General features: G+C 46.6%; 7 protein-coding genes across 18 annotated transcripts; 3 read left to right on the forward strand and 4 right to left on the reverse strand.

The window, feature by feature from the left end:
• The first annotated feature begins 937 nt into the window (after positions 1-937).
• On the forward strand, positions 938-3,630 carry foxred1 (FAD-dependent oxidoreductase domain containing 1). Of its 2 annotated transcripts, XM_049742535.2 has the most exons (11): positions 938-1,210; positions 1,390-1,610; positions 1,700-1,810; positions 1,881-1,999; positions 2,076-2,170; positions 2,255-2,356; positions 2,431-2,507; positions 2,584-2,744; positions 2,816-2,945; positions 3,015-3,119; positions 3,205-3,630. In XM_049742535.2, exons 1-11 carry the CDS (start codon positions 1,054-1,056, stop codon positions 3,457-3,459), a joined length of 1,533 nt encoding a protein of 510 aa, XP_049598492.1. In that variant the 5' UTR covers positions 938-1,053; the 3' UTR covers positions 3,460-3,630. The 2 variants fall into 2 exon arrangements, with proteins under 2 accessions (XP_049598492.1, XP_068509187.1); XM_068653086.1 differs by lacking the exons at positions 938-1,210; positions 1,390-1,610 and having other exon boundaries at positions 1,700-1,814.
• Positions 3,631-3,802: 172 nt separating this feature from the next.
• On the forward strand, positions 3,803-6,496 carry LOC125982202 (ATP-sensitive inward rectifier potassium channel 1-like). 6 transcript variants are annotated; one of them, XM_049742536.2, is made up of 3 exons: positions 4,123-4,355; positions 4,895-4,996; positions 5,060-6,496. In XM_049742536.2, exons 1-3 carry the CDS (start codon positions 4,289-4,291, stop codon positions 6,220-6,222), a joined length of 1,332 nt encoding a protein of 443 aa, XP_049598493.1. In that variant the 5' UTR covers positions 4,123-4,288; the 3' UTR covers positions 6,223-6,496. The 6 variants fall into 6 exon arrangements, with proteins under 6 accessions (XP_049598498.1, XP_049598493.1, XP_049598496.1 ...); XM_049742538.2 differs by having other exon boundaries at positions 4,129-4,355; positions 4,825-4,996; XM_049742537.2 differs by having other exon boundaries at positions 4,130-4,748; positions 4,825-4,996.
• Positions 6,497-7,743: 1,247 nt separating this feature from the next.
• vps37d (VPS37D subunit of ESCRT-I) lies at positions 7,744-13,454 on the reverse strand. Its single transcript, XM_049742544.2, has 4 exons — positions 13,157-13,454; positions 11,585-11,756; positions 10,285-10,367; positions 7,744-9,730 (listed from the first exon to the last, which is right to left on the reverse strand). Exons 1-4 carry the CDS (start codon positions 13,265-13,267, stop codon positions 9,188-9,190), a joined length of 909 nt encoding a protein of 302 aa, XP_049598501.1. The 5' UTR covers positions 13,268-13,454; the 3' UTR covers positions 7,744-9,187.
• Positions 13,455-13,974: 520 nt separating this feature from the next.
• Positions 13,975-16,534, reverse strand: LOC137840950 (uncharacterized). 2 transcript variants are annotated; one of them, XM_068653089.1, is made up of 5 exons: positions 15,486-16,534; positions 15,334-15,409; positions 14,802-14,835; positions 14,619-14,683; positions 13,975-14,551 (listed from the first exon to the last, which is right to left on the reverse strand). In XM_068653089.1, exons 1-5 carry the CDS (start codon positions 15,486-15,488, stop codon positions 14,271-14,273), a joined length of 459 nt encoding a protein of 152 aa, XP_068509190.1. In that variant the 5' UTR covers positions 15,489-16,534; the 3' UTR covers positions 13,975-14,270. The 2 variants fall into 2 exon arrangements, with proteins under 2 accessions (XP_068509190.1, XP_068509189.1); XM_068653088.1 differs by having other exon boundaries at positions 15,334-16,534.
• Positions 16,535-16,556: 22 nt separating this feature from the next.
• si:dkey-183i3.6 (LAT2 domain-containing protein) lies at positions 16,557-19,087 on the forward strand. Of its 5 annotated transcripts, XM_049742548.2 has the most exons (11): positions 16,557-17,023; positions 17,452-17,556; positions 17,856-17,895; positions 17,972-18,015; positions 18,118-18,151; positions 18,231-18,247; positions 18,334-18,385; positions 18,453-18,502; positions 18,571-18,630; positions 18,708-18,767; positions 18,836-19,087. In XM_049742548.2, the coding sequence occupies exons 2-11, from the start codon at positions 17,454-17,456 to the stop codon at positions 18,853-18,855; spliced, it is 480 nt and encodes a 159-aa protein (XP_049598505.1). In that variant the 5' UTR covers positions 16,557-17,023; positions 17,452-17,453; the 3' UTR covers positions 18,856-19,087. The 5 variants fall into 5 exon arrangements, with proteins under 5 accessions (XP_049598505.1, XP_049598503.1, XP_049598504.1 ...); XM_049742546.2 differs by having other exon boundaries at positions 18,453-18,630; XM_049742547.2 differs by having other exon boundaries at positions 18,708-19,087.
• A 135-nt stretch (positions 19,088-19,222) lies between these two features.
• Positions 19,223-24,133, reverse strand: pgk1 (phosphoglycerate kinase 1). Its single transcript, XM_049742542.2, has 11 exons — positions 23,955-24,133; positions 22,310-22,360; positions 22,081-22,236; positions 21,863-22,007; positions 21,365-21,468; positions 21,165-21,284; positions 20,932-21,046; positions 20,244-20,423; positions 19,982-20,159; positions 19,810-19,908; positions 19,223-19,698 (listed from the first exon to the last, which is right to left on the reverse strand). The coding sequence occupies exons 1-11, from the start codon at positions 24,017-24,019 to the stop codon at positions 19,658-19,660; spliced, it is 1,254 nt and encodes a 417-aa protein (XP_049598499.1). The 5' UTR covers positions 24,020-24,133; the 3' UTR covers positions 19,223-19,657.
• A 483-nt stretch (positions 24,134-24,616) lies between these two features.
• cox7b (cytochrome c oxidase subunit 7B) lies at positions 24,617-25,495 on the reverse strand. The gene is made up of 3 exons (XM_049742552.1): positions 25,341-25,495; positions 24,900-25,015; positions 24,617-24,827 (listed from the first exon to the last, which is right to left on the reverse strand). Exons 1-3 carry the CDS (start codon positions 25,375-25,377, stop codon positions 24,744-24,746), a joined length of 237 nt encoding a protein of 78 aa, XP_049598509.1. The 5' UTR covers positions 25,378-25,495; the 3' UTR covers positions 24,617-24,743.
• Positions 25,496-25,571: the final 76 nt, after the last annotated feature.

The raw sequence follows: 25,571 nt of genomic DNA on the forward strand, positions 1-25,571 counted from the left end.
GACACCCAATCAGAAAGTGGGGGTGAGGTCAGGTGTGGGACCCTAACCTTGTTTTGCAAATTTTTCCATGATAAAATCTTTGCGTGCTCCCAGCGGGGTTTGAACTCGGGACGTTGGGGTAAGAGTCCAGAGCACTAACCACTGATGCACGGGAAGGAAGGCAGTTCACCCATTGGCTCGTTCGCGAACGGGAAAGTCAGGATTGGTTCCTTCACTGATCCGTTCTCACGAACTAAAAATGCACATCACTCACTCACTGACTCGTTCACTCACAGATCCGAGAGGGACCTCTCAATGGCAGATTGAGAAACAGAGAAAGGCTGCATGTTGTTCTGCAATGACCCAAAGCTGCCACAAGTAGGCGGCAAAACACTATTCTTGGGGAATTTTATAACTATAGTTTTGTATTATTTTCCCATTGCAAGCTAAGGGTTACTTACTATCGTGTTTCATTGAATTAAAAAAACGTTTTTCTAAAATACTAACTAAAGTTTTTAACTCCCCCTACACACATTTAATTCCAATAAATATAATTTATTTTAGTTTTTCAAGCATACAAGTAACTTGGGATAGCATGTCTCGTCTCTGATTGGTCAACTTTGGCCGCATGACAAGGTCTAGCTTTTGCCGATTGGTCAATTCTGGTCACATGAGAAGGTCTTCCTTGGGTCTGTCAAAGCTCGTGCAAGTGTACCAGCAGCGTTCCGTAGCGATCTTTTCAAAGCAATGTTATGCCTCTGACTGTAGATGGCTTTTTTTCCCTCAATAAATTGTTTATTTCAAGTCTCTTTTCGTAGACTGGGTGCTTTATTGAGATGTGTTTAATAATTTTCATTTTGAAAATGTGAATATGTAAGCAAAATATTGATCCAGAAAGTGGCGACAGCTAAATTATGCTTTTATTTTGAAGAAAGTCCCCACGCATGGAACGAGTGGTGGAGTTCTACGGAATGTTCTAAACATTACCATCCCAGCGGCTCAACTGTCTATTTCTGCATACCTGAAATATGTTTGTGGCTTCCCTTGAGTGTGTGAGCTAGCTGAGGCAACGCGATGTCAACGTGGCGTAGCGTGCGTGCAAATGTGCGGACGCTTCGGGCTGCGCTCACCTTCACAGGGGTCGCACCGGACCACCGGCTGCTGTGCAGACTCGCAGTGACACGCCGAAACCTGGGCACCGGGACGCCGCTGCGGAATGACTTCTTTAAAGGTGGGCTACCGTCGTTAGGTGCCACAAATAATAACCATCATAATAATGATAAACAGGCAAAAGATGAATGTGAGTGTGTTTAAACTCCTCCGAAACATTCAGGAACTCAGTCAAGATAAATGGTCCTGATTTGTCATTTGCCCTTCCAATGAAGTATTACTAGAATGCGTTCATTCTAGATCTGGAGGCTCAGTTGGCCGCCACGAGGAAGAAGCTGGCTGACGCTCTGCCGGGGAGCTCCTGGAGCCCGCTGGAGATCAACTCCAACCTTCCACCAGAGAGGACCGACATCGTGATCGTGGGAGGCGGCGTGATGGGCTGGTCCGTGGCCTATTGGCTCAAGAAGAAGGAGGGGCTCCGTGGGGGGCTCAATGTCATCGTGGTGGAGAAAGACACGACGGTGAGCCTTGCATTCATGAAACATGAAAAAGTTGCATTCATTATTCAATCTGAAATAGTCCATGTGACCGGGTCCCTTGATGTTGGCAGTACTCACAGGCGTCATCGGTGTTGTCGGCCGGGGGAATCCGCCAGCAGTTCTCCCTGCCGGAGAACATCAGCCTGTCCATGGCATCCGCCGACTTCCTGAGGAACATCAACGTAGGTCGGCACCCCGGCGGCCAAGCGAAGCGCTCGCCGAGTCGAGCTCTCAGCATGTCTCGTTCCTCAGGAGCACTTGGGCGTGCTGAACGAGGACGCCGTGGACGTGCAATTCAACCAAGCAGGCTACTTGTTCCTGGCCAGCCACAAGGGGGCTCACATCATGGAGGAGAACTTCAAGACGCAGAGGTGGACAGCCTGCCGCTTACTTTCCACCAAGTCAAGCAGACGTGAGGTCGTTTTTACCCCTTTTGTCTTCTGGAAGATCCGCCGGGGCGCAAGTGGCACTTCTGTCGCCGACTCAACTCCAAGAGAAATTTCCCTGGATAAATACCGAAGATGTGGCGCTTGCTGCCTATGGTGAGGGTGTTGCTATTGATTACTTTCATAAATATTATGATTAGATTTTCAAAACCAAGAGATTACCGGCATGTGTCTGTTAAGGTGTGGAGAACGAGGGCTGGTTCGACCCGTGGATGTTGCTCAGCGCTTTGAGGAGAAAGGCCGTCTCCATGGGCGTCGTGCCGTGCTGCGGAGAAGTCACCGGTGGCAAAATACGTTCATAAAACTTTAGCGACGTGTTGGTGTCGACGCGTGATGACGCCGTGTCCCTTTGCCAGGTTTCAAATATTTCTCCAACGAAGCCATGACTAAGGACGGCCAACGTTTAAAGCTGCACAGGATCAATAAAGTTCTGGTGAGTGGTGTCCAGCGTCGAGGAACTTTTAGTCAGTGACATTTTGATAAAAGTAGTACTTTGGCACCATTTTCAGGTGCAGATGCCTCACAGTTTGGAGAACCAGCCGGTGGAGTGCGCCATCGTGGTGAACACAGCCGGGGCCTTCTCAGCAAAACTGGCCCGCATGCTGGGAGTGGGACTCGGACCCGAGGACACCCTGGCGGGGATCTCGCTCCCTGTGGAACCGAGAAAAAGGTACCAAAAATGTTAATCATGTCACTTGTGTGAAAGGCCCCTTTGTGGAGCTGATTTTGATGGTGTTTCAGGTTCATCTACGTGTTCCATTGTCCCGAGGGTCCCGGATTGGACACGCCCTTCCTCATTGATCCCTCGGGTGTTTACTTCAGGAGGGAGGGGCTCGGTGGGAACTATATCGCCGGCAGGTCGCCCGATGAGGTTTGGACACCTGACTCAAAACATTAGGAAAAGGTCTCAAACTACGAGTGCCATTTTGTTTTGTGTCAGGGCGAAGAGCCGGATGTGACCAATTTGGATGTGGACCACCAGTTCTTCCAGGACAAAATCTGGCCTGAACTGGCGCATCGCGTTCCAGCTTTTGAAAAACTCAAGGTGAGTGCAGCGTGACGTGCAACCTCCAAAATGCATCGAGGATGGAGGTTATGACAAAAAGCATTTCGCCACACTTTGCGGGCAGGTGAGGAGCGCATGGGCGGGCTACTACGACTACAACACGTTGGACCAGAACGGCATCGTGGGCACGCACCCGCTGGTCAACAACATGTACTTCGCCACGGGCTTCAGCGGCCACGGCCTGCAGCACTCGCCGGCCGTGGGCCGCGCCGTGGCCGAGCTCATCCTGGACGGGAACTTCACCACATTGGACCTCAGCCGGCTCGGCTTCCGCCGCATCATTGAAGGCGAGCCCATGTTGGAGACGAACATTGTCTAGAGGTCGTCGTTTTCTACAGCGCCTATCAGCGGGACTTTTTTTTTTTTTTTTAAACCCAAGAAGCCATGATTTTATCAACTCCCAAACAAACTTGTTTTATAGTAACATCATCCAGGAAAGCTGCCACTTGACGGCGGGAACAAATAAAATGATCAACTACCTTAAACTCCACATTGTTGCTATGAATTGTCATTCCTGAACTAATCGTGCCGGCTCAGATGCAAAACACACGTTGCAAGGCCGCCTGGATGGTGTATTGAATGCGTCCACACTGCTGGCATGTGGCTTGGATTAGAACATTTCAATGTGGCTTAAAATCGTTGCGCGCTTGCTGGAAGAAAGGCAGTCGCACCAGCTGAGGCAGCAGGAGCTCAACGCCGGACTCAGGTATGCGTTTGTGGCTTTCATTTTTATTGATTGATTTAATTAACAACAAACGTCTAAGTGTTGACATAAGTGAAATCTTATTTTAGTTCAAATATGTTTTTATGACGGACTGAATTTGAATAAGTATTTTTTATGTTCATCTTATTGATGTAGCGTCTTTTCCAAACTAGCTATATTTAATCATTATATTTTACAATTTTGACGTAATTCACCTTTTGAGGACCCTCGTCCTTTTAAGAATGCATACAATGTGTTTGTGATATTTTAAATGTTGAAACAATGCGTCCATCGTTTTTCGCGCACGGTGCGTTCAGGGACCCTAGTTCTTCCTGGAACCACGTCAACTTCACGTGCTACGTTGCGTTCATAAAAGCAAGCGTGACAGGTCACGGACACGAAAGACAAAAGCCGTCGTGACTTTTAGCGACACTTTAACTTAACAATGAACGCGTTGACAGTCTCTTGCAGCACGCTGATCCTTATTCCTATCAAGGGAGCGCGCATGTCAGGTAAACTTGCTGCGTTTGGACGTGGGAAGATTGAGAAAAACGACTGAAATTAGTTCGTAAATACAAACGTCAGAGGCACACACAAAAATACCATTAAAATCTGTAATTGGCGAGGGGTCACGTCCACTTTTCTATTTGTGTCCCAATATTTTTGGTTCATGAGCGACATCAATACCACTTAATAATAATACACTGCCCTCCATGTACCACCAAAATGGCGTAGCGAAGCGGGCCCAACTGTTCATTAAAGACAAGAGATTTGATATTTTGCAACATTATCAGCACTGCATTTAAATGAAGAAAATTTTTAGAGTTAACGTCGAAACCGCAACACACTGCAATAAAGGCGACAGAAAAATTGTGCCGCCATGTTGAACGACACGAACTTGAAAGGTAAATACAACTGAAGCCTTTGCGCTTATCGCGGATGGCATTTTATGCGTAACCGTTGTTTATGTGTCCGATTCAGGGTCCGAGTAATTCTCGAGGCGTTCAGGGCCCCTTCTAAATCGGGTTTACGATTGGCTGTAAATGCCCAGGGATGGCGACGCCCGACAACTTTTGTTTCCATGACATCAAGCCGCCACCAGATGGCGTTTTGTTCGGCCTGAGCACAGAAAGAATTCAACTCGCGAATCAAGGTACCGCTGTATTTCTCTCATTAATGTCAGGAGAAACTAATGGTTCGCCCCGCACTTCATAAGGTATTTCCAGAATGATCCAGCGGATCCAGGGTCACATCCAACCGAAGGTGTACCCGGGTCGCAAAAGCCGGCTGGTGACTAAAGAGGGGCGCTGCAATATCGAGTTTGGCAACAGGGAGCCGGGAAACCGCCTGGCTTACCTTGTGGACATGTGGACCACCTTCGTGGAGATCCGCTGGCGCTTCGTGCTGCTTCTGTTTGTTGCCTCCTTCATGGGAAGCTGGTTCATCTTCAGCCTGTTGTGGTACTGGATCGCCCGGAGCAACGGCGACATTTCGACGTCTCACCGCATCAACCGAACCACGTGCATCGCCAACGTCAACAGCTTGACCACGGCCTTCCTGTATTCCCTGGAGACGCAGACCACCATCGGGTACGGCGGGCGGGCCCCGACCGGAGAGTGCGCCGGCACGGTGGCGCTCATCATCCTGCAGTCCATGGTCGGCGTCTTCATCAACAGCTTCATGTGCGGGATCATCCTAGCCAAAATGTCTCTCCCTAAGAGACGAGCCAAGACGGTGAGCTTCAGCGACACGGCCGTCATCTGCTTGAAGAACGGCAAACTCTGCCTTCAGATCCGCGTGGCCAACCTCCGCAAGACGCTTCTGATCGGGACCCAGATCTACGGAAAGCTCTTGAAGACCACCACCACCATGGACGGCGAGACCCTGGTCCTGGACCAGCTAGACATCCATTTCACGGCGGACGCCGGCAAGGACAACCTCTTCTTCGTTTGTCCCCTGACGCTCTACCACGTGATCGACGGGGCCAGTCCCTTCTACGAGCTCTCCGCAGACACGCTGCCCCATCAGGACTTTGAGCTGGTGGTCTTCTTGGATGGTACGGCCGAATCCACCAGTTCCATCTGCCAGGTGCGGACCTCTTACATCCCACCAGAGATCCAGTGGGGGCACAGCTTCTTGCCCATCATCTCGCGGACCAAGACGGGGAAGTATTGCGTGGATTTTTACAACTTTTCCAAAAGCGTGCGGGTAGCAACGCCGCACTGCGCCCAGTGCTTTGAGGAAAAAGCAGAGGCCAAGCACCAGGTCCACAACCTACACAAGCTGGACAATGAGAAGAATCAGCAGAAGATGGGCATCCACAACATGGCATTCCAAGTCACTGACATTCACGAGGTCGCGGACGTCGCTAAGATGTGAACTGAGATGCTTCTCATAAATGACGATGAAAAAGGTCAAACGGGTCCAGAAAAATCAGTACAGGTACCGTTTGTTCAGGCTGGAACCAGGTCCGGGGTCAGATGACACAAGGAAGGTTCTTAACTGTCACCCCTGTCTGTTAAACAAGAGACTGGTTGAGTTAAAAATAAAACCACAACGAACTTTGACCAAGTCGTGAGACCTTACAAATGTACATTCATGGACATTTGTAGAGAAATCTGATTCTGTAAATAAAATTTGTAAAACTATGTCACCAGCTGTCATTTTGCTAATTGAGAGTCCTCGATTGGCAAATTTTGGCAAAAACAACGTCAGACATTTTGTGTGAGCGAAAGGCCTCCGTTGGAGCTTTGGCATAACTGGCGCTCGTCCGACTTGAGCTCAACTCTGAAGGACGTTGAAAGTCCACGGCAATGAAAAGAGGCATTAACAGTGAATGGCACAGCGGGAACCTCTTGAGAAGATTAACGTCTGAGTCAGTTTTAATGAAAAACTACGCCGTGTGCGGGAGGGGGAAAAAAAATCCTAACACTCTCGGGCCTTTTCGCACGTTCACATTATTGCCGCTAAAATTAGCTACTCGGCGACAGATCGACAGACTCGTTTGACTTCGTGGGAAGGGTGCAGCTAAATACTCGTTGGAACTAGGAAGTTCTTTGATCAAATCTTATTTCCACACAAAACAAAATGAGTTTCTTTTCATACCATGGCTTTAAAGTCACAGTGGTAGCACTCTACTGATGTCCAATAGAGGGCAGCAAAGCACTACTACAAAATAAGCAAGTATGTAATAAGTAAAATAAGCATAATACATATAAAATGACGTTTGTGGACTTTCAAAATAAGCATTCGATAGTAAGCTAGCGAACTAATTGCACTCATTGATAGATTTACAGTCAGGAGTAATTACATATTTTATTTACAGCAAACTAATTAGTTAATTAGAATTTAATTAAACGAATAAAACCTTAGAATACATTTGAAGGAGCGATTTTTGGTGCAAATGTCAACCCCTGATCAAAAAAAGAAGCTACAAAAGTTGTAGGCGCATATTGATAAATGGCCGCTAGTAGGCAGCAGTGAGCCCATGACGCCATGCCTGGCAAAGTACCAAGCAAAAACAAAAAATGCTTTTCCTGCAGCTGCTCTCACATATTGGCAGGCATGTTTTCCTAGATCTTTTGAGGACATCATTTATACTTCACAAGAACGACTCGAACGTGTCTTGCCCTGCCTTGTTTTTTGGCTTCATCTGCTTAAGCGTGACACACCAAGTGTGAAGTGTGGCCGCATCTAACTGGAGATTAAAAATGTACAAACAGAAAAATATAATTGGTGATGTGTGTGCGTGACCTTATGATGTGACCTTGAGCGTTGTCCTCTCCCATGAAGCTTCCACCTGTGAAGAGCTCTGGGGCTAAAAAAAACAAACACGGTTACTGTATGGACCCAGGGGCCCAAAACAACACAGTGATTTGACGCCATGGTTTGCACTTGGGGTCCGAGTAACAAATGTGCTTTATTGACAAGTCCGGATGGAAATGATGTCACATGTAAACACGTTTTGCGTAAGGTCACTTGAATGTCAGCGGATGGGAATCAAAGGAAGTTAGCTCAATGAATTCAGATTTTTTTTTTTCTTCCCCTTTGCACATAACGTACATGAAGGCAATGTCAAATGCTACAGACAGACAAGTGGAGGTGATGAATTGTTTTTCCATTCATCTGCTGAGACAAAATGGAGCCTTTTCCCTTTCCATAGTGGACACAAAAGTACGCGTTCAGCCACCAGTGCTCAGCAAAAACTTATCAGTACGGCAAGTAGTCTATTTTCTCTGTCAAGCGCAACGAGACTCCGCTGCGTGAGTATCTGGGTCGAATTTTTTGTGCATTATTAATTTTGGAGGGCATTTCAAAAGGCTTCAAAACAACAACACACAAGTCTTTCGCAGTTGAGGCGGGGCGGGGGGGCAATTTGAGAGCTGATGGGTGTGACTGGGCACTGGTTGCCGAAAGGCACTTTCTCTCAACTCGGAGTTTGTCGGACCGGCGTGAACCTTCTCCGATCAGATGGAGAATGGACAAGATTACAATCCCCAGAAAGCGAGAGCAGCGTTTAATATCGCAAAGAAAACACGTGGCGGCTCTATGAAGGCAGCCATGCAAAATTGGATTGATGACAATAAATAAAATTTTAAAAAAACTAATCAGACACCGGAGATGGATTCCACAAGTGACGCCTGTGATTTTCTGGGCCTTGCGGATAACTGGAGCCTAGCCCCGGATCGGTCGCCAGTCCATTCAAGGCATTCACATTTACAAATAATTTTGAGTCTTTGATAAAACTGAGATTCAAACCCGGATCCCTTGACTGTGGGGCAGCCGTATGAACCACCAGGACACCGTGCCGCCAGAATAATCCAACTGTCCGCTCAACACCCCTGATTGGTCGCCATCAGAGGTGGGTAGTGATTCTTACATTTCTGACTTGTGCTTGAGTATTTTTGTTACAACTTTGATTCTATTCCATTGAGCGCACTCGCAGTCATCGCTCAACGACTACTTGAGGATTTTCAAGTCACTATTTGAAGGCCAGCTTTTGACTGACAGGAGTCATGTGATTGTAAAGTAGCAGCACTCTTAGTGGTAGTCCCATTTGTGGCTCCTTTACCCACCTCTGGTCCCTAAAATGTTTATTTGAAATCCGGGGAGGAAGTCAAACGAACCCAAAAGAGAGATTCCGATCCAGATGGCTCCACCTCAGTGAGGCTGCTGCGTAAAGCGCGAGGCCGCCGTCCGTGCTCTGAGAGAATGTCGTCTTCTCAAATCAAATATTCCAACGAGGAAAAGCGCGCTGCCCTCTCAGGACGGATGGCCGGCTTTTGTAGGTTCCGCCTTCAACCTCGCAGAGAAGCTTTGGCCCCGCCTCCTTCCCCATAATGACTTAACGGAGGGAAGGCTGGGGCTGTTGGGGGTCGGGCCTGTAGAGCTGCTGCAATCGCACCGGACGCCCGTTGGCCGGCCAGCCCCCGGGCAGCTGTCCGATCACCCTGAGGCCAACCGGGTGGAGGGGGGCGCCGGAGCCCAAGATGGGCCCCGGCGGCTGGGGATCGGGCGGGGGAGTCCTGGCCTGCTGCGCCGAGGCCTGCTGCGGCGGGGCCTGCTGCGGCGGGGCCGAGAGCACGGGCGGCGAAACGGGGTAATGCGGCAGCAGGATGGCTGGCGTCAGGCCGTAGCGTACCTGAAATACCCGCAGAGGTCCCTGCGCCAGGTAGCCGTTGGGCCGTGGCAGCTCCGCGGCGTCCGCCTTGGCTTCCTCGGCCGCTTTAGAGAGCCTGTCATCGACGGCGCCGGGGCGCTTCTTGCTCAAGTCCTGCATCTTCTCCGCCTGCACTCGGCGGGTGTGGTAAGTCCTCCTGGAGCGCTGGAAGGAGTCCAAGAAGTCCTCCAGGCTCAGGTTGCCCTCCATGAACTTGTCCAGTAGCTCCTGTCACGACAAAAATCAAACATTGAAAGTATGAGGATAAAAGAGCAAACCCCGCCATCCAGTCAAAATGGAACAATCCCTTTTTCTCCCACGAGGGGAAGTCCCATCCATCAGAAATAGCGCCCGGAGGAAAAAAAGAATTTAATAAGTGCGGAGGATGTTTACGTGTGAACTTTGGCCCGCATTGTCAGCTGGAATAATTGGCCATGCGCAACTCATTGGCGCGGCAACTGTTCCTTTTGGCAAGGTATAAAAGCCGAGCACTTTCCGCCCAAACGGGTTCCGTATCCGTCCGTTTGTATTTGCAAATGCAGCTTTGAAAATCTCACTCCGCCGAGACCGCACCAGATGATGGGAGATGATCACATCCGCCGCGTCAGCTCCGGATAGAAAAATTGGCAGAAAATGGAGAAAAGGAGCAGAGAGAACAATGCCTTGGTTGTGGCTTGGCCATTATTGATCGGCGCTTGGCGGGGTGGGGGAGGAAGCATATGGTGTCTGCACATCGGTTGTCCCAAAAAAAATAAAGCCTCGGTTGATTTGTTTAGTTTTACCTCCGAGTTCTCCTCGGCGCGTGTCACCTCTTCTTGCAGGAGGTTCTGGGCGCTCTGCAGGCTGTGCTTCTGGACTCGGGCTCCTGCAAGTGAAAATGAGATTCAAGTGAAACTTGGCCGACAATAAAACGAGATCCCACGTTTGAATGATTTGAAAGATTCACAGCGGAGGCGGGATTTGCGTTATTAGACTCCATTACAGTGACCTTTTGTTGCACTCCAACTCCCCCTCCCCCTCCCCCTCCCCGACCCCCCGGTCGGCAATGAACCCAATGTGACCCGCGGGACGTCACGGCACTCCTTTGAGCGACGGGAGACGCCTCGCTGTCAGCGCGGTCATGCACGTTCATGCCAAACAAGCCGGGAGCGGTCGCGTAGCGATGAGTCTCCATCAGCTCGTTCTCCCCTGTACATTTTTAGACGGGGAATTATTTACGGCGCCCGTCAAGCTGTTGAAAACAAACGGGGGATGGGCGCTATGTAACGTGCTATGGGCGAGGCCGCTAGCGCGCGCGGTGTCACATCGCCGTTCTTTCCTGCTGCTGTCCCCGGCTTCCTGTTGCTGCACCAGACTCTGGGATTAAAATAGGAGAGGAAGGGGCTGTGTACCCCGTTGGAGATAGCAAACCATTTGAGACATCTTGAATTGTCAGCCATCACGCCAGAGCGTGCAACGCTGTTGCAAAGTCCCTAACAATGGACACAAGTCAAAGGAATTCTTGCTTTTCAAGGGAGGACGACCCAAAAAGAAAAAAAAAGGACACGTCTGTTCTTAGTCAACGGAGTGTGTGATGACGGTTCCTAACAAATCACGGCCTCTGGAGACACGCCGACGGGCGTTTAGATCTTTTGCTGTGTTAGCTTTGTGCTAACCTAATTGCGTCGCATCGAGCCGATTAAAAGGGATTAGACGGAGAAGCGCAAACAATGTGCCGTCTTATTGTCAGCGCAAGATTTGGAGGACGTCATCCGGTGCCGGCCTGTCAAAAGCCGAAGCGGGCCCCCGTGGATTCCTCGACAAGCGTGTGTGTGGAGTTGGGGGGCTTCCAACTGACATTTCGTATGCTCCATTTGGTTCCCACGAGTAAACTCCGGAGGCACGCCGAGGCTTTTTTGTCGAGCGGTTGACAAACTCAGGCTGATGAGAGACTTCCAGTTCTGCCAAAGGCGCAGTCGGGTTGTCACAGTCGGGTCCGTGTGAACACATTTCATTCATCTCATGCAGCGGCGCACACAAAACACAAACAAGTGACAAACACATCGCAACTCCCAGCGTCACTATTTCTCTGGACTCACTCACCGAGCTGACTCTGTTTTTCCCAGCACGTGGTCGCCAGGTTGGACAGCTGCCGGTATTTCTCGGCCAACTGGATTCTGCCGTTATTGAGGCGGGGCCGCCGGGCCAGACTTTCGTCGGCCAGGCTGCGGTTGGACGCCATCATCATCTCCCTGTCCACTTGGAGCTCCTGAAACTGGAAGGTGTGACCTTGATAACGTACAGGTTGGATTGAGCGTGGTAAATAAATGCAATTCTAGCCAGCAAAAACGAGAACTTCATTTATGCAAAGCCGGATTTTCTCTCCTGAGGCTTGTAGCCAATCTATTGGCGCGTCGCATAATTAACGCTTTGGGCAATTACGTAACAGCGCAGTCGGTTTTCAATACAGTAACAAAAAAAAAAGGGAAGCGGCAATGATTCATTATCGTGAATCATAACAAGCGAGTCACTTTGCATAATGCTTCTGTGTCGGGATAAATGAAACAAGCCACTTGCTCAGATCAAGCGGAAATTGTCGGATGAGTTGCAAACTGAACCAAACAATGTCGCTGGAATCTTCCTCGCCACCCGGTGTCAAATCTTGCGTCCTTTTCGTAAGAAAGCGCAAGACTTAACAAACAAGCGACGCTTTTGCTAAGTAAAGGCAGCATGTTGGTGTTAATTAAAAACACATCCCCAGAGATAATAAAGATGCTAGAAGAACCATCATCCCCTTTAGCAGGTTTTCACAGGGACACTGGTAACTTGAGAGCTGCAAACAAAATTGAGTGCATGATGGAGATTATGTTCAAGAGGAGCCCCGGACACCCGTCAGGTCAGCAGAAAGCAGCATGTGCCGCAATGCGCGCGCAACTTCGTTGACAAACTGCACGATTGTGATTAACCGCGTTGAGCCGCAAAGCTGCGCGTTCACTCTGATCCAAACAAGGAGGATCTAAAAAGCTCCAACACCGCGTGTTACATCGGCATGGCTGCGAAGCATCCAGACGAGACACAAAAACGATTAACAACAGTTTTAGTCGGAATGGGATGAGGTTCCATGGGCACTTCGGGGTCATGTCCGAAGGGGAGACATGCAGCTCCGAAACTTGGTATTTCTGCCGAAACTGAACGTATTGATGGTTTGAAACAAAGCCGAATTGTATAATAGAGTCCAAAACGCATGATTTAAAAGGTCTGGTGGAATTATTGAACAGGGAATTGGAGAAATAAAGAGTCGATAATATGAGGAGACATTTTAAAGGGGGGGGGTTGCATTAAGCCACAAAGACGTGGGAAGCGTTGTCCAGCAGCATGTGTGTGTGCGGGTAGTCCAGGTGAAGGTAATTTTTAATGGTCAATTGATAAATACATCAATTTGATTCATCTTAGAAAATACTTAATTTGTAATTTTGAAAAAAAAAAATCGACCGCTCGCCACGCAGACAATCGACGAAGCATGTAAAGCCGATTTGCTGCAATTAAAGATCCAATAGGAAACATTCTGTCATTTGATTAAACGATGACCCCAAAATAAAACAAAATGTAGATAATATTACAGGAGACACTTTGAGGGGGTGGGGGAGCTGGCTGCTAGCGATATGTTGTACCCACCTTCTCATTGAGTCCAATGATTTGCTCCATTTTGTCGTCGCTTTGTAAAAGCTCCCTCAGCTCGCCAGTGCTGAGAGCCCTGTAGCCGTCGGGGCAAGCGGTAGGATCCATTTCGGGGAGTTTTTAGTCCTTCAAAATGGACAGACGACAGCTTGAGGAAGGCAGAAAGTGTCTTTACGCGGCCGGCTCACATCTCCGCTGCTGCTGGAGGCTCACGTTGGAATGTGAACGCGACGCCGCAAACAACATGCCAGCTACGCCAAGCTAGCACCTGTGCGCCGTGCCGATCCACTTCCGGTTAGCTCCCGACAAAGTAAAACCAAAATTAGAATATTTGACCTCTAAAATAAAAGCTCAACTTAGTTTGTAACTACCATCTTTCATATCAATTTGAGGATAAAAGCAAAAATGTACGTTGGCAAAAGTTTCATAACTCCAGCAACAGCATTTTTTTTTTATCATGAACTAGAAGACAAAGTGAAAGCGGTTTGCTTAAATCCACAATTTAACTCACTTTTCTTTATAAAAGCTCTAAAAACAATGTGTGCCTCTCTTTGTTTTACTTTGTATTAAAAACACTTCACTATGTTTAGTCTTGACCCAAATTTCTCTTGCTTGAGTTGCATTTTTCTCTCGAAATGTCATTTCTGGCTTCAGGACGGCGACATTTGATAATACCACCAAACCACCACCCTCATCCATTAAAGCTCTCAAGCTCAAGTGAAGAAGTGAGAGATATTATGATTTTGTGGTTAGCATTTTCTTTTTCAGCTGTACCGCTCTCGCCATGTGAAAAAAAAGCACCTCGAGGCGAGCAGTTCACATTTTTGAAGACAACTTCGAGCCCGGATGAGGGGAACGGAGTTGCATTTTTTATTATTGATCAACATCTGATGTTTAACCGTGACCAACTTGTATCCAACATTTTAAAAAATAAGAGATAACCTTCAGGCTAGCAGCAAACGTTGGCAGACGTTAGCGTCTTTGTGACGCTAACAGCGTTGCATCAGCTCGCGCTCGAACAAAAACAAAAAAGCCTCATCTTAGTTAGGCCTCATTTAAAAAAAATGAACTTTGGTCTCCATACACATCAGTCCCCGCCCCAAACGGAGACTCAATTGATATTGTCGTAGTCCTGGTTACCGTCTTCGACATCGTCATAGTCGTCCGTGGCATCTTCCGCCAGCTTCGGTACATCCTCGTACGATGGAACCAAAGAAAACGCTTCTTGGGGTTCCTCCTCGACTTCCACGTAGTCCACCTGATCATGGGAGATCTGGTCATAGTCCTGAGAGTTGTTTGTGTCCAAAATCTGCCTTTGCTTAAGAAGGTCGTCCATGTCAAGTTCATGCTCAACTTCGGGAACCTCTGTAATGTTCTCATAGTCTTGGGCCTCTAAAAAACATAAGAACATAAGAACTCTGCAAGATCATCATGATTTCTACTGAAACGTTCATTTCACCTGCCAACAGGAACTGGGTGCGAGGAGGTAATGGCGGAGTAGTCCGCTTCCGTTCTTGGTATGTGCTGAGACAACGACAAAAAAGACAAATTTTGTGGGGTTGCTTTCTAAGCCATTTCAAGCAATGTGACCTTATTAAAACTCAAAACCTAAAAACAGTTCATGACTAGGTATTTGGATTACTTGTATTTGGTGTCTTTGCGGTATCGGTAGTTCACTGTGAAAATAAAAAAAACAAGAATTAAGAGCACGGTATGTAAAATAATAACCAATCAAAGGACAGATTGCAAATGATGTTATTGATTTTCTTCCTTACAAAAACATTGTTGATATTGAGAGTTAATCAGACCCTCGAGTTGAGAAATAAAACTCCACGGCTGCTTCTTGTTTAAGGGAGAAAAAGCGAGCAAAAAATTGCCGTGTCACGACATCTGAAAATGGGCATGAAAGTTTAGCTTGGAAGGCGAGAGCGTGCTTGGTTGTTGCACCAGAATTCCTGGGAGGAAAAAAAAAACCTCCAGCTGAGGTCTGTGTGTTTTTCACACTAACCGGGTCATGTTTTTGGTTGGGTTCGCCACACTACGGATTACACACAATCCTACTCAGATTAGTTTGATGCTCCAATTATTATTAGAATTCCAAAATACTCATTATGTCTAACACTGACAACATCTCAATCTCATCAATGCTGACACCAAAAAAAAAAACAACCAACCGTTACAGCACATGTGGATGAAGAACCAAATGATGCTTATGAGCAAGCAGGAAGCGATCATCACAGGGATCAACACCTTCAAAAAGTAATTCAGATCCATTGGTAATTTCAAAAAGACACATTAGAGTTGCTGCTGCTACTTTGGAGTGTACCATCGCCAACTTCCTCTTTCTGACAAATAGACACAGCAGACAAGTAACCAAATGTGGTGTCTCTTGGGACTCGTGACTAAGCCAAGTTCCTGCCCTGGAAAGTAGCACCAATGTTTTTGTGCATTAGTTGATAAATATGCACACAAGTCCACATATGCCAATACATGATTCCCATTATCTGCATCCTTCTGAGTTTGCAGCTTCCTTTCACGATGACAATGCTGTAGATAAAAGAAAACAGAGTTTGACATATTTGACAGGTTTTGCGCTGATTCATGGAAAATAATGACGTAATATCCTGTCTGACGATTATTCTTGTAAACTACTTTTTATTTTATAAATAGGCGGATGAGACTCTCAGACAGCTCTCCTATAGAGGCTTATAGAGCATTTAATTATGACCACTTGAGGGGAGATAGAAAGGTTGCTCTCAGTATGGCCTGGCAGTCAATAATATTTAAATTCTAAAACCCTAACCCTTTTGAACGTGAAAGAAGCTAAAACTTTTCACGCAGGTGCGCTTAACGAGGGTCACTTGGAAAACATATTGGAACGCGGCCCCTTGAGGACTGGAGGTCGACAGCCCTGGTTTAAGTGAAAAGTGCCACACCCGCCCTCACCCCCACTTTCTGATTGGCTGTTTGATCTGTGACGTCAGTCGGACACTCCATGAGGTACGCCGCCATTTTCAAGTGTACCTAATAACAGGCCAGTTATTAGCCGAGCTCTAACCCTAACCCTAAGCCTAACCTTAGCTCTAACCCCTACTTTGAAACCCTAACTACCCTAGCTCTAACCCCTACTTTGAAACCCTAACTCTCTTTGCCCCGCCCCCCTGCACTACTGGATTTCTCCCCGCTCCCTAGGTAGTGGGCGTGATCCATTGGTTCGCTCGGCACACTTGGGGGCGGGGCCACCCTATGTAATCACACAAATACTTGCATTTGCGTACACAAAGTGAGGTTCCAATTCTAAAAGCACATTTAGGTACAGGCTCACACCTAGGGTAGACCCAAGGCCCTACCGAGCGAGAGCCCGTGTCACTAACCAGTCGGGTATTACGATGTGACAACCCTGGGCCGTCTGCACTCTTTTGTACTTACCCAATGCGCGTGTGACCGCTGAGCTCGCCCCGTTTGGCGAGTGGCTCCGTCTCTGCGTTCGAACACCTCAGATGTTTGAACGAATCTTTTGAGTGAACTGATTCTAAAGATTCAGTTCAGAACTAGAATGCCCATCACTACAGCCCCGGTCCTGGAGGTGCATCCGAGTCCAAATCATTTAGAACTCTAATTCATAACAATTGATCGTGTTTTAGCTGCTTCTCAGTTCAATTCATGTTAATGACATAGTTTGTTAACATTTTGACTTTCAAGCATTATTTGATGTCTTGCACGTCCACATTTTGTAGGTGGTTGGGGTCTCTAGAGTGTTTGGCGGATGTGGCCAATTGTTGTCAAAAGGAAGCCAATGCACGCGCTTCACAGCTAATGTCGAATCAAGTCGGCACGCAAAGGAGAGCGGCCGGACCATTGAAGGTAACACGCAGTAACTTTGTTTAATACAAAAATATAAGGGGTTAATTTTATATGTAATAAAAACTTGTTTGGCGCATACAAATATTTTTTTTTTAGGAAATTTCTAATTCTGCGCGGCCTATTTTATTTAACAGGTAATGCTGTTTCAAATTAGATGAGTGATGTGTGCAATCTAGAATGCTTACAAATACTTTAATCAATATATATCTGTCAAACAAAATACATATTTTTGCTCCTCTTGTAGTTTTTTTTGTTATTTTTGTTAAATAACCAGAATGAGAAGAGTTTACTGCACTTTTGCTTTAAGGTACATGACCGCAAGCTCTCCGAGTTTCGGCCAACCACTTCCTGGAGGTGCACAAGTGCATTGTTCAGGGCCAACAACAAAGTATCACAAGGGCAGTGCGTGAATAAGTTCTACTTTGCAGGTATGCTGGGAAATTCCAGCCTGCAATGTGCGGTTGGAGGTGTTGCGTCGCTGGCCTTGCTCAGTCTGCTGGGTCTGCTGTGTCTGAGATGCAAGACCAAGTCCAGTAAGTGCTAAGAACCAGGTGTTGGGTGGGATCAGAAGTCCATCATCTTAGAACGGCTTTTCCGATCTGTCCCGGGCCGCTTTGGTTTTCCACATTTGTCAAGAGAATGATTTTGTGTTAAAAAAGACAAATTTGGTTGGACTTAAACGGCATATTGTCATAATTTTAAATAATGTTTGTATTTTAAATTAATTAATTTATTGTATTTGTTTGCTTTTTGGGCGACTGGCTTGAAAACTAAAAAGGGTTTTTGTGACAAAGCGCTAAAACCTCTATCGCCTGTTTCAATATTTCCACAGAGATACACGAAGAAGCTGAAATATACAACTCCCACACGTTGTGAGTGACAAACTTATTTTGTGACAAACGTTTGAAATGTATTTGGCGCATTGTGAGATTTTTCATCTATTGACAGCCAGCGTGAAGGAAGCATATTTGCTGTGATGCGATCCAAAACGGGTAAGTCATACGCTCAAGAATTTTTATTTCTTTTTTTTAAAATTTCCATTTATTCTATTTTATATTTCTATTTTTTTTAACAATTTATTTTGTATTTTTCAGTCACCAAAGCCAATCAAATGACCCCCTCCATCAAGTATGTTTTTTTTTTTACATGAAATTAAAAGCAAAATGTCAAATCGACACCATCACCTTATTTAAATTATATTTTCCAGTGAGGACGTTTATCCAGGTGAGTTTTGCACAATTTGCACGATTGTATTTCTGTCTTCCAATCGACAAGAAAAGCATTTTCTCCTAACCTCTTACTGCTCACAGCTACATATTCCGTAGCTGGATCTCCAACCGGGTATTGGGAACATATTTATGTGTAAGTATTTCGATCTCATCGACAATCTAGCGCAACAACTTCAGCAGAGATTATTTTGCCTTTGCAGAGAACCGCTCCCCGTTACGGTGTATGAAAATGAACATCTGAGGACCAAAGGTGGGCTCTCTAAAGTTACTGATCAATTAATTGCCTTTTCTGAGCGACTAACATCATGTCGTCTCCAGATTGCGACGGCGCTACGGCTCATTACGCAAACTACGCTGGCGGCTCGCCAGCAAACTACGGTATGGGACGTCACGGTTACATTTGAAGGTCGAGGTGTTGCGTTTTAACCAAAGTGCCGTGTCGTCTCACCACGTAGGCGCCGACGATTATGAAAACTTCACGTTCCTGGCGCACAATGCGCGCAAGCTGGAGAATGGTAAGCAGAAGACTCACAATGCATACATGCTCCTTCACTTTTAAGCGTCCTCTTTTTGTGTGGACCAGATAATTGGTATGAGAATTAAAAAGCAGGCTCACGGGGACGTGGGACACTTTCCCTCATTTGGTGAACCGAGGCTGCCTCCAGATGATGCGGGAAGAACATCACGTGGAAATTAATGAATTTCATTGAATGGCTCTTATTTATTGATGGTACATAGAAAAGCGATTTTATCCATCCATGTATCCAACATTGTAATTTTGTATGTTTTTATAATTTAAATATATTAGAGTGCTAATTAAAAGCATGACAAGCAAGTGTTTGTTTCTTTTTTTGAAACGGATTAGCAGATTTTGGGTCTGGCTGAATTTTTTTCATGTAATTGCATCTCGGATCGATCGGAGTATTTTTAAATCGTAGGCCGATTTTAGAAGCAACACAAGAGCAGCGCGAAGGTTTTAGGGACATTTATTCACTAGAAGAGAAGGGCTGTGATTGTTACAAGGTCGACAAACGCCACACGAACCGTTTGTTAATATCGCTCTCAATCAGTAGCCATGCTGTGACTGGACAAGTTAGCGGGGGAATGAGCGACATCCGCTTTTCTCAAGTGGTGAGGTGAGGTCACCTTTCAACCACAGCAAAATCAAATTCCACCTTGACAATCCATCTAGTCGAATGATCAATAAGGCAGAAGTTCTACAAGTCCAGGTGGATTTGCGATTTTGTTTTTTTTTCTCCGTAGGGTTTGTTTTTCGCATGGTTGCATGGATTAACTAACACCAGTCTGGTTTTAGTAGCTACTCACCTCTCAGCATACACACATTCACACGCTCTCGCTCTCACGCACACGTGCAAACACGTCAGTAGGTCAACGGGAAGGAAGTTTAGACGTTGCTCAAAGCATCTACTCCGGGGAGAACTTTGCCTGCAAAAGCACGAACAAGAATTGATCAATTATGGTGGGGAGACAAAAATGCAATATTTACATTTTGATTTTTCTGCGTCGTTTCCATGATGCTTTGAGTGCTCCCCTCACCTTCCAGAAGTTCCAGGCTGGCTCCCCCGCCTGTGCTCACGTGGCTGACCTTGTCCTCAGTGTTCCACTTGGCACAGCAGGTGGCAGTGTCGCCCCCACCTGGACATTTACATTATTGTTTCCCAAATGTTGCATTGTCAAGACCATTGCAAAATCCGGCACGGCTTCTTACCGATGATTGTGACACAGCCCGACTTGGTGACCTCCACCACCTTGTCCATCAGGTTCTTGGTGCCCTTGGCAAAGTTGTCCCACTCAAACACACCCACCGGGCCGTTCCACACGATCTGCTTGGCTCGGCCCACCGCCTCGCCGTACGCCTTGGAGCTCTCGGGACCGCAGTCCAAACCCTGCAGGGGGAGGGAGGGGGCGAGTTTATGCTAGCGTAAGAAAAATTCAGGGCTAGCTGGAAAGAGGACTCGGCTAGCTTTTACCATCCAGCCGGCGGGGATGCCAGCGGCGACGGTGGCGACGCCCGTGGTAGCCTTCTCATCAAACTTGTCAGCGGTGACAAAGTCGACGGGCAGCGTGATCTTGACGCTGTTCTTCTCGGCCTTGGCCATCAGGTCCTTGACAATGCCGGCGCCCTCCTCGTCGTACAGGGAGTTGCCGATCTGAGAAGAGGCATGGCAAAATGATCAATTGGCATCGCCAGCCGAGACCCAAATGAGGACAAGCGCTATCGAAAGTGAGAGACGGAAGAATGTTCCTGAGCAAGCGTTGCAAAGCTGCTTTATCACGCTTCTGCCACAAAGACCCAAATTCACATACAAAGAAGTTGAAATCAGTTTTCTGGCTGAGCAAATAATGGTCCAGAAGTGAAACAGTTTGCAGAGTTCACATCGCAACGCTGATTGATATCCACTTGCGGTTGCGGCGCTATTGTGAAAGAAGGCCACGGCTTTGTTACGTAACTGCCGAGCTGTGCAAAATGTCCTGGTCTGGTAGTTTTGGGGTCAAGACCAAGTTCATCAAGAGGTCCTTTGAAGCGATTGCAAGAGTGTGAGCTAGCATATATGGGTAGCATTGTCATTTCTGGTTGCATATCCTTTTTATTTTTTATTTTAAGGGATCAGAAAAAGTCTGCCGATGAGAAAATTATTTCATTTGACTGTGCCTCACCTCCATGTTGTTGAGCACTTTGAGGAAGGTGAAGGCCATGCCGCCACCAATGATCATCTCGTCCACCTTATCCAGCATGTTGTTGATCAACTGGATCTTATCTTTCACCTTTGCCCTTTGGAAAAAAAAAGAAGCAAAAAAAACAGATAAAAGACCGAAGCCTTAAAAATGTAGGACACACCGATAGCAAAATCAATAACGACGACGTCAGAACGGTCACGTGCTCGTCTCACCCTCCGAGGATGGCCAGGAAAGGCCTCTGAGGTTTCTCCAGAGCCATGGCGAAATAGTCCAGCTCCTTCTTCATCAAGAAGCCGGCCGCTTTCTGGGGCAGGTTGACGCCCACCATGGAGCTGGAAGGGAGGAGGCCACAGCGAGTCACGTCTTTGTCCTCATCCCCAAATGCCCAACGTGGGCAGGCAGGGGGGCTCACCTGTGGGCTCTGTGAGCCGTGCCAAAGGCGTCGTTGATGTAAACATCTCCCAGTTTGGACAGAGACGCCCGGAAGGTGTCAATCTGCTCCTGGGATGCCTTTGTCTGTCACGTTTAATATAAAAAAGGAAAAAAAAAATCATTATGTGAGTGTAATGAAAATCGGAATATTAGATGGACTGGTTCTGTTACGATTTGGGGAAAAGTCTGAATTTTATGAAGACTAAAGTAGCAACACTGTATTCACATAAAAAAAGGATACTTTGTGTGTGATTGTGTGTAACTCCTATACAAATGTCTGTGCGGTGGAAATTAATCCCGGCAAGGACGCATACCAAGCAGGCCTCGTAGGACAGGAAAAGCAACAGCGACCTTCAGCACAAATGTCAGCAGGCTGCAGAAGCAGCCCTGATCTTTGATCCCACCTTATATCGGATTTATTCACAAGCGTGTGTGTGTGTGTGTGTGCGTGTATTCCTTGAGGGTGGGGGGACTCGACCTTGTTTCCAGAGGAGTCCTTGCCCTTTCCCTCCTCAGCCACGTGGAAGCGGAGGTTCTCCAGCAGGATGACGGAGCCGGCGGCGGGGTTGGCGCAGGCGGCCTCCACCTCGGCGCCGACGCAATCCTTCAGGAAGGTCACGTCCCTGCGCACAGCAGCATATTTTCTAGGGCCTTTCATTTGCGACACCAGCTTGTCACTCACGGATATGCGCTTACTTTCCCAGCAGGGACTTGAGCTCAGTGGCGACGGGCTCCAGCGAGTACTTCTCCGGCACGAAGTTCCCGTCGGGGCGGCCCAGGTGACTCATGAGAACCACCGACTTGGCGCCGTTATCCAGGCAGTGCTTGATGCTGGGAACGGCGGCCTTGATCCTAAAACAAGATTAGGAAGGTCATGACCTCTCTCCATAAAAAAAAAGACAACTGGGGAGGGTGCAAAGTTTACCTCTGGTTGTTGGTGATGTGCTTGTCCTTCATGGGAACATTGAAGTCAACCCTAAAAGAATGATGATGGAAAAAAATGGATCATATACCAAAGCTAAAACAGCAACAAAGGAATAATTGTGTATATGAATATGTATCTATATATATCACAAGAAAATAATAAATAAAACCCAAAAGGAAAGGGCAATTAATTCTTGACTCAAAACAACTGTTGCTTCTAAAATGGTCCACTGGAGGGCGCACCACTAAAATGACTTCAGTCAGAGTGGCTGTGATTCAGCAGCAGCCGCCCAAGACAACATGCTGCATAACGTCCCTCCTCCCCACCTGAAGCTCCATAAGCCCACACTGGCCTGTGCACAATGCCGGGACAGTACTGTAAAAGCATTGTCTCGTCTGGAAGCACAACGCTCAGCTTTTCGCTGGCATTTTTGGCAGCCCGAGGCGAGCATCTGATGATCCGCAGCCTTCCAAACGCAGCACTTTTGATAGTGGCAGGTAGCCATGTCATTGTTAGCTTCTGATCCGGCCTAACAAACGGGCAGACGTTAGCTCATTTCAGGGGCAGATTCTTGGGCTCTCTATCGGTTGTTGCCATAGCGATAGCCCAGCTCGCCACATTCGCATTCAGTCTGACGTTTTTTTTGGTAAAACGCTCGCACGACAGGCTGGGGCAAGTCCTGGGCGTGATACGACGAGAGCTAATGTGCTGCTAAGACGTATCAAAAAGTCTTGCTTGTGGTGAACCCTGACCTATGCCGACTGGACCCTCTGACATTTCCACAGTGGATGGGTGTCGGGTTCAAGTGATTACGGACAAGTCCAATGCGAAGACGCAGCCGTAAAAAATTCATTATTGATAGGAAGTCCAGCATCCAGGCCAGATCAGTTCCAAGAGTGCAATTCACAAAAAGACATGCATTTAAGTTCATTTGGGTGATAAGGTGGTGATTTCAATTTTGGACAAGTCCAAGATTTGCAACAACATTGATTTGACTACCTTGGTAATTATGTAAAAGCAGTTTTAAATGGTATTCAGGGATTATCGCCTATAGTGTTACAGTATAAAATCATGCATTCTGAAAGGTCCACATTTCATTTAGAAGACGAAGAATGAGATTTTGCATTTTTTTTTCTCCACTTGTTCACACTGTTGGCCTACTCATAAGTCATATATTCTTGCTGTCTTTTTTTAATAGATTTAATGCCATTTTTTGGTCATATTTGGCATACCCAAGACTCTAAATCACCAAAACCACGCCACACTACAATTATATAGATTGATTTGTGCCTGTACATGATTGAGACATTTAAGGAAAGCACATAAGGATACGTTTTTCATTTGCAAATTTGCATTATTCGAGGGGTTTGTTGCATTTCAACGAAATTTGCAGCAATATTGATGAAACGGCAGTGGCATTTGACGTCACTATAAAACGTGACAAAATTCACTTCCGGTGTCGTCAATATGGACCCTCACGCCCCTCTTGTTATATAGTTACACAGAAATTATAGTTATAAAAGCTATCATTGAACTAGCTGTTATAATAGTTATAAAAATACGACAGCATGAAGACATACGAATATATACGGACGCGTTAGCTATGGCAAGCTAATCGCCACTTGACTTCCCATGAAGCGCTCACCTCATGATGACTCTCTTCCCCTTGACGTTCACCTTATCCAGGGTGAGCTTGTTTGACAGAGACATTTTGTCGTCTTTCTGCTTGTTCGTCACGTCGCTTGTGTCGCCTCCGCTTCGGTGGCTTAGATGGCTGTTCGGTGGATGGTGGCTCCCGAATGACAGCGATGACCTTAACAGCGAGCTGGGATAAGGAGGTTGGGGCAAGACACGCCCACCTGAACGTGATTGGCTGGTGTGAGAAAGGCGAGCTCTTGCGTTTGATTGGCTAGCCTTGGTGTCAATTATCCTACGTCACGTTCTGTCAAAAGTTTAGCCGACTTCCAAATATAAATTAATGTAAATATTTACGTACTTTCGGTCGAAGGATAAAAGATTGACGAATGTTAAATGCAGTTATTAAAATTGGGACTTTTCCAACAAATATTTAAGTGAGCATACATATTGGAAAAACAGAGCAAAACAGTCTTAAAATGAGATTGTCTATACATTCAACATCAAACTATCATTTATCATAACTTTAACAGTACCAAACAAACCTTACTCCTAATAGAAAATGAAATTCTTGCTGAAATTATTTTTACTGAAAAGCATCAGTGTGTGTTTATCTTTTGTAATAAGCAAATATACAGTTGTACTCAGTGCTTAAAGGGGGAGAAAACCAAATCAGATCTAGAATCACTTTTTAATTTATTTTGACAATAATGAAACATACTCAGGCAGGTATTTACTACTCAGCTGTACAGTCGAAAGATTTCTGTTTGGATCTCAACCATGGCTGCTTGTTTTTCTTTTACTCATCAGCCTCCCTCCATGGTTGGGGCTTGATCTTCCCAACGGGAGACAGATTCCAAGTGATGCCTGTCTGAGTCGCCACCTGTAAGGGAAAACAAGGTTTGATTTTGGATTAATGATGTCAAGTTGCTATCAAAAGGAGAGCTACACTTACGTATGACCACACAGCGGTGCAGAAGACGAAGCCGCCGAGCAACACGCCGGTGCCATACTTTGAGTGGAAGTCCTGCGGAGCGGTGGATCCGTGTCTCACTTGGCGTGCTGCTTGACCTGGAAGACGACAGTCATGGACATATCTTTATATTAATTGTGAAATTAGTTTTGTTGATACGACGCGGTTCCGATAGAGTCCATCTTCACAGTAAATCGTCACGCAATCATCATCACCAATTAAAACAATATTAGCAAACTGACTGCAAAATTGAAGCTCTTGGAACTCATCTCAAAACATAGCTGGAAGCATTAGCTTGCGTGTGTTAGCCTGCTAACCGGGGTGACCCATTGGAGACGCGTCTCCAGACTCGCAGACAAGTAATAGCTAAAGGTATTTTTTTAGTACATACATTTATAAATATTCCATAACAAGTCGTCTTACCGCTGATGTTGACGACGGCTTTGGTGAATCTATACATGTCGACGAGTCTGGCTTGGGTAGGTGGAAGATACCCTTGAACAGCACAAGTGCAAATATGGCCGTTTTGCAGCCAAAGAACGGAAGTGACGTTTCGTTGTCCCGGCGCATGCGCACTGGACAAATATAGCAAGAGAAAATGTGCTACTTTACGTTTTTGTAGCTTTTAAACGACAAAATAGCAACAAATGTAAC

The sequence above is a fragment of the Syngnathus scovelli genome, chromosome 15, assembly GCF_024217435.2.
Source record: "Syngnathus scovelli strain Florida chromosome 15, RoL_Ssco_1.2, whole genome shotgun sequence".
Classification (NCBI taxonomy): domain Eukaryota; kingdom Metazoa; phylum Chordata; class Actinopteri; order Syngnathiformes; family Syngnathidae; genus Syngnathus; species Syngnathus scovelli.

Excerpts from the sequence above, each read along its gene's own strand:
- foxred1 (XM_049742535.2), top strand. The coding sequence starts at position 1,054 with ATGTCAACGTGGCGTAGCGTGCGTGCAAATGTGCGGACGCTTCGGGCT. Across the intron at positions 1,211-1,389 it reads GCGGAATGACTTCTTTAAAG|ATCTGGAGGCTCAGTTGGCC; the intron begins GTGGGCTACCGT and ends CGTTCATTCTAG. Across the intron at positions 2,171-2,254 it reads TGTGGCGCTTGCTGCCTATG|GTGTGGAGAACGAGGGCTGG; the intron begins GTGAGGGTGTTG and ends GTGTCTGTTAAG.
- LOC125982202 (XM_049742536.2), top strand. The coding sequence starts at position 4,289 with ATGAACGCGTTGACAGTCTCTTGCAGCACGCTGATCCTTATTCCTATC. Across the intron at positions 4,356-4,894 it reads CAAGGGAGCGCGCATGTCAG|GGATGGCGACGCCCGACAAC; the intron begins GTAAACTTGCTG and ends GTAAATGCCCAG. Across the intron at positions 4,997-5,059 it reads AATTCAACTCGCGAATCAAG|GTATTTCCAGAATGATCCAG; the intron begins GTACCGCTGTAT and ends GCACTTCATAAG.
- vps37d (XM_049742544.2), bottom strand. The coding sequence starts at position 13,267 with ATGGATCCTACCGCTTGCCCCGACGGCTACAGGGCTCTCAGCACTGGC. Across the intron at positions 10,368-11,584 it reads GGAAAAACAGAGTCAGCTCG|GAGCCCGAGTCCAGAAGCAC; the intron begins GTGAGTGAGTCC and ends TTTCACTTGCAG. Across the intron at positions 9,731-10,284 it reads GCGCCGAGGAGAACTCGGAG|GAGCTACTGGACAAGTTCAT; the intron begins GTAAAACTAAAC and ends TTGTCGTGACAG.
- LOC137840950 (XM_068653088.1), bottom strand. The coding sequence starts at position 15,433 with ATGGATCTGAATTACTTTTTGAAGGTGTTGATCCCTGTGATGATCGCT. Across the intron at positions 14,684-14,801 it reads CGCAAAGACACCAAATACAA|CACATACCAAGAACGGAAGC; the intron begins GTAATCCAAATA and ends TCGTTGTCTCAG. Across the intron at positions 14,552-14,618 it reads CACCCAGTTCCTGTTGGCAG|AGGCCCAAGACTATGAGAAC; the intron begins GTGAAATGAACG and ends TATGTTTTTTAG.
- si:dkey-183i3.6 (XM_049742546.2), top strand. The coding sequence starts at position 17,454 with ATGCTGGGAAATTCCAGCCTGCAATGTGCGGTTGGAGGTGTTGCGTCG. Across the intron at positions 18,386-18,452 it reads TATTGGGAACATATTTATGT|AGAACCGCTCCCCGTTACGG; the intron begins GTAAGTATTTCG and ends TTGCCTTTGCAG. Across the intron at positions 18,631-18,707 it reads CGGCTCGCCAGCAAACTACG|GCGCCGACGATTATGAAAAC; the intron begins GTATGGGACGTC and ends CTCACCACGTAG.
- pgk1 (XM_049742542.2), bottom strand. The coding sequence starts at position 24,019 with ATGTCTCTGTCAAACAAGCTCACCCTGGATAAGGTGAACGTCAAGGGG. Across the intron at positions 22,008-22,080 it reads CTCAAGTCCCTGCTGGGAAA|GGACGTGACCTTCCTGAAGG; the intron begins GTAAGCGCATAT and ends TGCTGTGCGCAG. Across the intron at positions 19,909-19,981 it reads GGGCTGTGTCACAATCATCG|GTGGGGGCGACACTGCCACC; the intron begins GTAAGAAGCCGT and ends GTAAATGTCCAG.
- cox7b (XM_049742552.1), bottom strand. The coding sequence starts at position 25,377 with ATGTATAGATTCACCAAAGCCGTCGTCAACATCAGCG. Across the intron at positions 25,016-25,340 it reads AGCCGTCGTCAACATCAGCG|GTCAAGCAGCACGCCAAGTG; the intron begins GTAAGACGACTT and ends GTCGTCTTCCAG. Across the intron at positions 24,828-24,899 it reads GCACCGCTGTGTGGTCATAC|GTGGCGACTCAGACAGGCAT; the intron begins GTAAGTGTAGCT and ends TTTCCCTTACAG.